The 11,534-nt window shown below is 32.7% G+C and overlaps 1 protein-coding gene across 1 annotated transcript; it reads left to right on the top strand.

Annotated features, from left to right (window-relative positions):
- Positions 1-218: 218 nt before the first annotated feature.
- Positions 219-4,477, top strand: LOC132713015 (centrosomal protein of 19 kDa-like). Its single transcript, XM_060695452.1, has 2 exons — positions 219-351; positions 2,395-4,477. The coding sequence occupies exon 2, from the start codon at positions 2,396-2,398 to the stop codon at positions 2,900-2,902; it is 507 nt and encodes a 168-aa protein (XP_060551435.1). The 5' UTR covers positions 219-351; position 2,395; the 3' UTR covers positions 2,903-4,477.
- The last annotated feature ends 7,057 nt before the right edge of the window (positions 4,478-11,534 follow it).

Below are 11,534 nucleotides of genomic sequence, written 5' to 3'. Positions count from 1 at the left end.
TCAGGTGAGTAATCTAGGGCCGTCATGGCCCTCTTGTTTGAAGTTGCAGAAGTCCATTGATAAAATCGGTGAATGGTCACTGAATTAATTCAAAATTAGAAATGAAGAGTATTTTTTTTATTTATCTATGCTTATATATCGTAGCGATTTAAAGTATCACCTTATGTTAAATAAGTTAAATATTAAAAAAAATTCTTTTCTCAATACGGTAATGGTACGGCTTACCGGATAATTTTCACGGGTGGGAATTACGAAGAACACCGTTTAACATGGTTGACAAGTTGACACAAATCTTTTTGCTGTAAGATATGTAAATACAGGCTGAATTCGAGATGCAAATGTGATTTACGTGTAAGTTTCCAAGTTTTCCTTGATGGAAATTAGCTTTATCATCAGAAAATCGTAAATTACGCAAGGTGACCGGCTGAAACAGGAAGTGTTAAAAACTTGGCAAAAACCACAGACACTTGGGGTATGGACCCCGCCCTTCTCCGCCCCTGAATATTAAAAACTAAAAGTATTGTTTATTACAAGAATAAGTTTTAAATTTGTGCTTATATTAGTATGAGACGGTTAAGTGTCTAACACATGAACAAGTTTGAATAGAATTTCATAACGTTTTAAAAAAGTCAATTTTTTTCCAACGCTTCAATTTCCTGAAGATACCAAGCTTCGAAATGTAAACACAACTGACCTACATATATTTCAGGTATTTATGTTATCGCATGCCATTTATTTCTGGTGTAAATCAGTCGATGCATATATTCCTTTAATGAATAACTGCATGTTATTATCAGATCGTACCTTTCTTCCAAGCTTTGCACATTTAATTATATTTTCATAACTGAGTCACATGCTTCTTTACGAATTCATGACCACTGGAATGTTTCCCGTAAATTACAGCGGGAAAATCGCTGGGAAAAAGAAATTCAATCGCAACTACTCGGCCCTTTCCGTCAGTCTTCTTGATTTGGTTTCTGTACTGATTAGGGGAAGTAACCGCTGCGGGGTTTTGGTTCTCGGCATGAAAATGAAAGCGCAAAACAGTGCCGAAACTCATTCCAGTCATCTCACATCAAAGGAAAGCGTACGTTGTTATCTTCATGAAATTATGATATTCTAGGGACTTTTTTAAACGTGGTTAAAATAGCGGAAAACATGTTTTATGTTCAAGACATGTGACCAGGTCGTAATAATATGCAAAAATATTTTGACGTACGGTTTGCACGATAAAAATAGGCATGGTGTATACAAGTGCGGATCAAGAAGGGGAGCCACGCACATAACCCCAAGCGTCTGTGGCAAAAACAAACTAGAGCCTAGACTTTTCATATAGGATTTAATTCATCATTATTCTTCTTTATAAAAACATGTAATAAATATAATAATAATAGAAAAACAAGGCTTATGTCCTGTAGAGTATTAAACCACTACTTCTACCACCAGGTACTAGCAGCCACTGCAGCAATCCATTTTTCAGACAGTTTTGTTCACAGTCTACAGTGAAGTGATTATAGTTATAGTCCACTTTTAAAAACAGGTCCAATATTGTAAATTCAATTAAACTTAGGGGCGTCCGTGGTCAAGTGGTTTCAAACCACTTGCCCCTCACCGCTTGGGTTTCAAATCCTGACAGTGACTTTGGATTCTTTATGTGAGATAGCTATCTAGCTAGCTTACGGAACGTCGGTGGTTCTACTCAGGTACCCGTTTGTGCCTGAAATAATGCACGGAAGGGCACGGGAGGTCTTCCTCCACCAGTAAAGCTGGAACTTTGCCATATGACCCATACTGATACTCGCTGTGTCGGTGTGAAGTAAACCCCAATCAAACAAACAAAATTCTACTAATGATGTAACTGAAAATATCTGGGAATCAAATATCTAACATTCATATGACAATTTTTTGTTCATTAATCATTAACCTTTTACAGACCAATTGCATCAATTATATTGACCTTTGGTCTGTAAAAGGTACTAAGCTCACTAAAATGGTCAAATTGACAAATGAGAAATTGAAATTGGCTTAAGAAAACTTTACTGATTATCATTATTTAAAGATAGTTACATTTTTGTAATTCTTTAGCAATTGGCTCAGTTAAATACAGGTACAGAAGGCAAGGCAAATTTTCTGCATTAAATTCAAAAGCTGTTTAAGACAAATGACTGCCAACACAATCATAATTTGTACTCCTAAGAAAGGGCTGATGAAGAATCAAATAACAGCATTAAGGATGTGACATATTCATTTAACTTTCTTTTTAGTGTCATTCATCCTAGAAATCAAGCATGCCCCAAGCTTTTCACAAACATCATAGCTCTTTGGTATTTCATGTTTGCTAATAATTCAGTATTTAAAATGTGATTTAAAATTTGCTTTCTTTGTATTTCTCAGGATGGTAATTATGGAGATAGAGGTTCAGAAATGTGGGGTGAAATTTGATCCGCCAGCGATAATGATTGTATACAGTGACAATGGATCTAAGAAACACAGACAAAGGACGATGCCATTAAGAGATTTCACAAAAGATTCAAACACTGAGAAAGCGACTGATGATTTAATTGCCCATCCGCGTCATGGGAAATATGTTACTAAAATTCCAAAAGTTCAGTTGATGAGACTTATTACTATAATTAGAGACAAATTGAATGGTATGTCACTAGAGGCCAGCCTAGCAAGAAATGATGCCTTGGATAAAATAGATCCGGAGGAAAACTTGAACACAGTGGATGAGGAGACTTTAAAACGAAAAAAAGCTGCTATGGAGCGAACTTTTGAGAAACATCAGGTGAAACCAAATGATCCAAACTTCAAATACGATGTTGATGTAGAGTTTGACGAGCAAGATGTGATAGAGTCTGGATGGGATTCTGGAGAGGATGGATCTGATTTAGAATTTTAACGTGGATCTGTTTTAAGAAGTGGATAAAAAGTGACCGTGGTGATGTTACATGTAGTAACAGTTACTCTGATAGCCTGTATACCACAGAAAATTGTAAATAAAAAGCAAAACAAAAAGCTTTTTTAAGGGAAAGGAATTAAATAATGGGAAACTTTGTCTAAGTTAGGAATTATTTAGAATAAGAAACTTGGCTTCATCTATGTAAAAGCAAAGATCACATTTTACATTAATCAAAAGTTTTTTAAAATGACATTTTTCTCAATGTTTACAAGTCTGATCAATGTACAATTTTTTTATAAAACAGACTTCAGAATATCATTTGTTTCGTGGGGCTAAGAGCCCACTTAAGTCAATGCTATATATTATTAGATTATCATAACAGTTATACAAAGCTTAACATTAACATCTTTAACATTCAGTCACGAAGCTCCTTTTTTCTAACATTTATGACTAGTTTTGCTCAGACTGGCTTTGCTTTAAATTTTTAAATTGCTACAGTGACCAAATACTTTATAAATTAAATACAGATGCTGTACTTTAAAGAGACTCCATTGAGGTCCTTCGACTTGAAGTGACTGGAAATAATTTTTCAAGATTAATGTTCCATTATATGTAATTTTAGACCAATAACTTGCATAGAATAATTATTCAAATTGTGAAAAATGACAAAAAAAGTGTTGCAGTGCTTTTCATTCAAAATGTGCTAAGAATAGCACAAAAATGTTAATTATATTTTGGATATTTTCTGTTTTAAGTGCCCCAGCTGATCTTTATAAGATTTTTTTTTATCATATGTGTATAGTCTTTAGACCTCAGTGGAGTTCCTTCAATTGCAAAGAACAGTCTTTTAAACCTACAGAAGCCTTTCCCTTTCTGTTCTTGTTTTTATTTTCTTAATTTTTTATGAGCATACTGCGAATTCACTTATATTCGTGGGCATGAAATTTCGTGGTTTTATCAAAAAGGGGCATTTTCGTGGGTTCTTAAATTTGTGGATTTTCAATTGCAAAGAACAGTCTTTTAAACCTACAGAAGCCTTTCCCTTTTCTGTTCTTGTTTAATTTTCTTAATTTTTTTATGAGCATACTGCGAATTCACTACTGAAGCCTTTCCCTTTTCTGTTCTTGTTTTTATTTTCTTTCCTTTTATTTTCAAATCTGTAGTTTGATTCTGGTTTGAAGTTTAGGTTTTTTTGGTTTTCTGTTACTTTGGCGACAATGTGGCTAAAACTGCTTTGTTTTGAAGTGAAGATTGAATTTTTTTAATCGAAGTATTTTTGTGATTTTTTTTTGTCAGGGTAAGTTAAAATCCAATTTCTTCCAGATGTTGAAATTGTCTTGTCAAAATTCAATGTCCTGTTTTCAAAGTTTGTTGAGTTGTGTCAAATGTTAAGAAGATTCAAACGGAAGTGTTATTCATCCAGAAAAAAATACAGAAAATATTAACAAGAAACACAGTTTTGTGCAGTTTTAATAGTTTACACTGTTACAACCATGGCAATTGCAAATAAAGCACTGGATTTAAATGTTTGAAGTAGATGATCAATTACATTCTTAAAAGGCCCATTATGCCTATAGAAATGCTATCATTTTTAGCTCGACTATTCGAAGAATATGAGAGCTATTGTAGTCGCCCCGGCGTCGGCGTCGGCGTCAGCGTCCGCGTCGGCGTCTGCGTTGGTTAAAGTTTTTTGTAAAGTCAAATATATCAATCATTACTTGAGATATTCAATTGAAACTTACAATACTTATTTATAGTAACAAGGTACATCAGATTGACAAGTTGGATAACTCTGCCTACAATATTGACAGAATTATGCCCCTTTTTAACTTAGAAATTTTGGTTAAAGTTTTTTGTTGTAAAGTCAAATATCTCAATAATTACTTGAGATATTCAATTGAAACTTACAATACTTATTTATAGTAACAAGGTACATCAGATTGACAAGTTAGATAACTCTGCCTACAATATTGACAAAATTATGCCCCTTTTTAACTTAGAAATTTTGGTTAAAGTTTTTTGTAAAGTCAAATATTCTCAATTATTGCTTGAGATATTCAATTGAAACTTACAATACTTATTTATAGTAACAAGGTACGTCAGATTGACAAGTTGGATAACTCTGCCTACAATATTGACAGAATTATGCCCCTTTGGAACTTAGAAATTTTGGTTAAAGTTTTTTTGTAAAGTCAAATATCTCAATTATTGCTTGAGATATTCAATTGAAATTTAATATACGTTTTTATAGTAACAATGTACATCAGTTTGCAAAATTGCATAACTCTGCCTGCAAAATTTAAAGAATTATTTGCCCCTTTGAAACTTAGAAATTTTGGTTAAAGATTAAAGGTCTTCAAAGATATTTACTTGAAACTTTACACATGCTCTTAGGGTCATAATTGGCGGGTCATAATTGTATGTCACTGACCAAGTTCCATAACTCTATCTTGCATTAAGGCTGATTCATATCCCCTTTTCTACTTAGTCTCTTGGTTAATGTTTACATGCAAGTTTTACATATCTCAATAACTATTAAAGATATTTATTCAAAACTTCACATATGCATTTAGGGTCATAATTGTAGGTCACTGACAAAGATCCATAATTCTATCTTGCATTTAGGCTGATTTTTCTCCCCTTTTTCAACTTAGAAATTCATGGTAAAGTTTTGCTTGTAAGCTGTTATCTCAATTACTACTGAAGGGTTTGTGCCTTTTTTTGGGACAATTTTATGCATTCATTATAATAAAGCAGTGATTTACTTGATAAAACATCTTAATTAGAAGCCTTTGTACCTTTTCTGTCAAATTCATGTATTCATAGGTAATTAGTATTATTATACTCAATAAAACAACCTTGTGACAGTACCTCGAATAGTCAAGCCAATACTGTATAATTAGACTCTCTCTAAGGCCTATAACATGAATTTATTAAAAAAAAATTAGACCTTTTGTGATCTTAAAAAATTTAACATTATCAAGGCTCTTTTACTATCAAGCACTTAGAATAGTCGAGCGTGCTGTCCTACCGACAGCTCTTGTTATTTCACAAAAAAACTTTAATTTTTGGTATTGTGTTGCAGATTCTAAAAAGTACTCATCTTTACAACACATTACTGCACATTCAGTGCTACTTTCTTTAGCTTTTGAACAACTAAATCCATTAGTAAAACATTATTCAACACATGTTTGACATTTCTAAACTTTAGTAAAGACTTGAATAAATATAGATTTATAAGGCTTAATGTGCCTTTAAGTAATACCTATATAAGGTAAACATTATTGTAAAGAACATAGAACATGAGCTTTATTTTCTTTTATAAGCTGTAACTTATAAAGTAATCTACAACAATATTTCTATACACAAGACATTGTCAGTAAATTTTGTTGAAGGAAAATTTCCCTTTTATCCATACTTAAGTATTTACTTTAAGATATACTTAAAAAAAGATCTCAATTTTTAAAAGACATACATGTAATAAACGGTAGGCTATATAATCTATCGAGCGGAGATTGACATGGTGGTATTGTTGAGAAAAGCTTTTACAAGAGATATGTGTTTAGTGGACCAATCAAATAAAGAGATGCCTATTGAATGTATTTCAACTTTGATATCGTCTATAGTTAGTTTTGAGTTAAGAAATTTTAGATATATAACTAACAGGAAAAGAAGCAGGATTATCTAGTTAGTTGGAGCTACTATATTGAGGATTGACTGCAAAACTGTAGTAACTTATATAAAATAAAGAAGGACTTACAGCATTTTTGCGATCAAACCTCCATATATACTTTGCATAATAATTTATTTTCATAGCCTGTGTACACATGGGCAATGACTGTGACCTATTTTCACTATTCAGAAATTTAGAAATGTCACGTTTTTACAGGAAGTAGTCTAGAATTAGACTGTTTTAAAACTGGAGGTAGATATGTATACCCAAATAGAGAATAGAATTTTTTAACAGATTTTTTAAGATCTACATGTTGATATATATATTCATACAGGTCTTTTAAACATTAGTAGATAATGATTTTTATCATCCACAGAAAATGTTTTAGAATTAGACGGTAGAGAAAAAGGAAGTAGATCTATGCAAATTTATGAAGGATTGATGTTAGGAAACAGAATTTCAGAATAGTAAATGCAGCAAATTATTAATCAGGGATTATTATGAACACTTTTTGTTCCTATTGTTGTAATGTTCATGTCTGTGATTATGTTTTTTGTCTTTATTGCTTTATTTGTAGAATTTGTATTGTTCCTTATATTGGTGCACGTAGCTAGGATTATTCTTAATTAATTAAGTTACATGTAGATTATCCAGAGGGGTTTGACTCTTTTTTTGCCGTAAACTGAAGGAAAAAAAACATTATTATTTCTCTCTGTCAGTTTATGTCAGTGCCTTGTTTGTTATGATTAAATATAGAAGAAATAAGAGCTTATATTTCATAGGATATTAAAATATTTGTGGATTTGGGATGAGGAAGAAAAACAAATTTAATTTTCTCATCAGTACACAGAGCTTCCATTAGTGGAAGTTTGGGAGTCATTTACTCCTTGATTTTGGCTTGTGACTTCCAAAATCTAATGCTTTTTCTTCTTTGCCTATATAATGTGACTTCCAATGTCAGAGATTTTATGTCTCTGACTTTCAAAAATTTTGAAACTTAATGGAAGCCCTGGTACAAATTTAAATTTACCTGTATTTTAAGCACTGATGAATAATAAGTAGATATATATAACTTCAATACTAGATCTAGGAATTACAGATATCATAGATACGCAAATGATAAAACAAGGTTTTTAAAATGCATAATATTCCTAATTTAACAAATTATGGATTTTGGCTGTTATCACCTTTGGCCAATATTGCATGGTGAAGGTATTGTATGAACCTATGTTTTTACAAACATCATTTCAGTGTAATATTTATAACTTAAATAATGTAAGGAATAAGGACTGAATCTAGTGGTGCAGAAATAGTTTATTTTTATTGTTTACATTAATTGTGGTATATTGTACCAGATATTGGAAAGTTTAGTTGATCTTTATTTAACAAAACACCAATATCATAGGATCACATCTTTACTGGCGCTCCACTATGTTTCGCTTTCTTTACTGGCACTCCACTATGTTTCGCTTAGTACTGCATAGAGTAACAGAGCGAAAATGATGATCTGATTTTGATGAGATTGAAATATGCCAATCCAATGTAAGAAAATTTAATAATATTTATTAATATTCCACTTATATTGATATGTTTTTGTCAAAAATCTTATATTGATAATGTTTATATCAAAACTCTTATATTGATATATTTGTTATAAAGTTAACATGTTTAAGAAATTTCACTAAATTTTTTAAGATTCAGCTTTATGGTAATATTTTTTGATATTTTTAACACACCCCTCTGTAGGATATTAGATTTACACTGCTGTAAGTAGATCAACAGAATGATGTAGATTTCACAATGTGTTCACTGTAATAATCCGTCCCTACAATTCAGAAATTGAATGTAACATGCTTTAGTTAACTTGTATACACGTTATACTGTCTGTGACATGTTTCATGTATATTTTGCAAGTGACTATATTATTGAATAAATTTTTTTTTCTAAGAATGGATTAAGTTGTTTTATTATGAATCTCCCAACTAAAGATTAATTATACTCACCTCTGTTGAAAGAAAAGAAAGAAAAAAATGGTAAAATTTAGTACTTTAACACAGATAAATAAAGTTTCAGCTATTTGCTTGGCATTTTCCGGTTTCACAATTTTATTAAAGTGTCTTTTTTGTCGAATGGCTTTGAGACATTTTCCTGTTGACAATGTATGTGACGGGCCTGGACAGAGTAATCCATCTCTGGTGAAGTAATGGTTATAATCTTCATGGATGACGGAGCAAGGGAGGTAATTTCCATCTGCATTCTCTCGGAACATTGTGGTGCCATCAGACAGAGATCTTATGAAAGGTTGTACATGCAATATACATTATAGATGCAAGCAGAATTCCATACCCAAGAAGGATGGTACATATACGTTAAGTTTCTCAATCCAGGTTCTCACGAAAATCTTTATTAAATCTAAGGGCATTTTTAAGGACCTACGGTAACAAAAAACAATGTAAAATATGTCAAAAACAGAGTTACATCATACAAGAGGGCCATGATGGCCCTGAAGTCGCTCACCTGTATATAGGCCCCCGTAGCGGGGCCAGTTTAAACCCCAGGGCTTTTATTTGAACAAACTTGGTAGACACCCATCAGAAGATGTTTCATGCTAAACATCTAAGGTCTAACTGGTCAAGTTTTTTCTTTACACATATAGTTAAAAACAATGACACACCTGGGGCAGGGCCAGTTTGGACCCAAGGGCTTTTATTTGAACAATCTTTGTAGACACTTACTAGAAAATGTTTCATGCTTAATATCTGAACTCGAGCTAATCGGATTTTTCGAAGAAGATTTTTAAGTTTTTGCTTTACACATATAAGGAAAATCAATGAGCCCCAGGGTGGGGCCAATTTTGACCCCAGGGCTTTTATTTGAACAAACTTTGTAGACACTTACTAGAAGATGTTTCATGCTTAATATCTAAACTCTAGCTATTTGGGTTTTTTCAAAGAAGATTTTTAAGTTTTTGCTATACACATATAAGGAAAATCAATGTCCCCTGGGGCTGGGCCAATTTTGACCCCAGGGCTTTTATTTGAACAAACTTAGTAGACACTCACTAGAAGATGCTTTGTGCTTAATATCTAAACTCTAGCTATTTGAGTTTTTCCAAAGAAGATTTTTAAGTTTTTGTTATACACATATAAGGAAAATGAATGACCCCCGGAGCAGGGCCAATTTTGACCCCAAGGCTTTTATTTGAACAAACTTGGTAGACACTCGCTAGAAGATGTTTCATGCTTAGTATCTAAACTCTAGCTATTTGGTTTTTTTCAAAGAAGATTTTTTAAGTTTGTACTTAATATGCATATAGGGAAAATCAATGACCCCGGGGCGGGGCCAATTTTGACCCAAGGGGTATTATTTGAACAAACTTGTTAGACACCCATTAGAAGATGTTTCATGCTAAATTTCTTAGCTCTAGCTCTTTGGGTTTTTTAAAAGAAGATTTTTTAAGTTTTTACTATATGTATATAGGGAAAATCATTAACCCATGGGGCGGGGCCAATTTTGACCACAGGGCTGTTATTTGAACAAACTTGGTAGATACTCACTAGAAGATGTTTCATGCCAAATATCTAAGCTCTAGCTCTTTGGGTTTTTTAGAAGAAGATATTTAAAGTTTTTTCTTTTGGTTGCCATGGCAACCAGAGTTCTGCATGGAATGGAATTCTTTGAACAACTTTGTTAAGGCTTCACACAAGGAACATCCCTGTGAAGTTTCATTATGATCTGCCTTATGGTTTCAGAGGAGATGTCATTTTAAAAGTGTGAACGGACAACGTACGACGGACGAAGAGTGATCCTAATAGCTCACCCTGAGCATATGCTCAGGTGAGCTAAAAATATAATGTTATTGTGTTCTGTTATTTATTTGTACTTACTGTCTAATACCTGATTAGTGGTGAATATGATTTGTTTACATTTACAAGAGCAGTAAATGTGACATTAACTACATTACTGTTGCTAGACTAATAATGAATCAGACAGAGTTTGTTCTGTCCTATTAAAACACAAGTAAGCACTTTGACTTCTCGACCCCATAGGATAAGATGACTTTTAGGTCCCCATTTATCATTATAACAAATGGTTTAGACTTGCAAAAAAATCTTCATGATTGTATAATTCCCAAACAGAGAAATTAAGGACTTCCTAAGGCCAAAATTAATTAAAGGATGAATTTTTAAGGTTGTATGAACCTTGTTTATAAAACATCTATCATGATACTCTAAATGTGTAAGTTTGTGGTAAATAAAAAAAAAGGTTCTGTAACTGATGATTATGCAACGTAAACCATAAATGGTTCCAGACTGAGACATAAGATTACAATAAGAATCTTCTTGTCAGAAACCTCTTGATCGAGAGGTTTGATATTTGGTAGCATTGCCTTCTAGTCCATGTAGTCCCTTAGAAACACAACCCTTTTCCCCTTTTTCCCAATTGAACATAGAAGAACCGAAAGACTGTGTTATTTTGCAATAAAATCACAGTTGACATTCTATATTTAGACATGTGATGTAAATATTATACATGTGACGTAACCACTAAAAATGCTCGATTATTAGCTTGACTTTTTTAAGCGCTGTTGCTGTCCGCAAACTTGTACCTGGATCATAACTACTTGGTATATTGTCTTCATACTTGGCCACAACAACCCTTGGGATAAGACCTTTCAGTAGACCAATCTAACCTTGACCTTCATCCATGAATGACCTGGACCTTCAAGGTCAAGTGTCCATAATTATTATTTTGCTTGTTCTTGCTATTAATTTGGCTGTAACTTATTTTTGAATGGATTGTCTTCAAACTTGAAAATAATATAATCTTCAAGGATCGCCCTTTACCAGACAGACATTGACCTTCACTCATAAATGATCTTGACTTTGAGGTCAAATTATTGAAATTTTCATATTTTATTTGCTGTAACTGGCTGTAACTATGCTATTATTGAATGGA

Source organism: Ruditapes philippinarum, unplaced genomic scaffold, assembly GCF_026571515.1.
Source record: "Ruditapes philippinarum isolate M1 unplaced genomic scaffold, ASM2657151v2 ctg2158_1_1_1_1, whole genome shotgun sequence".
Lineage (NCBI taxonomy): Eukaryota > Metazoa > Mollusca > Bivalvia > Venerida > Veneridae > Ruditapes > Ruditapes philippinarum.
The sequence above is the reverse complement of the archived record's forward strand: the minus strand, read 5'-3'. Positions and strand labels throughout refer to the sequence as shown.

What these genes read in the sequence shown, in the direction of transcription:
- LOC132713015 (XM_060695452.1), top strand. Translation starts at nt 2,396, where the DNA reads ATGGTAATTATGGAGATAGAGGTTCAGAAATGTGGGGTGAAATTTGAT.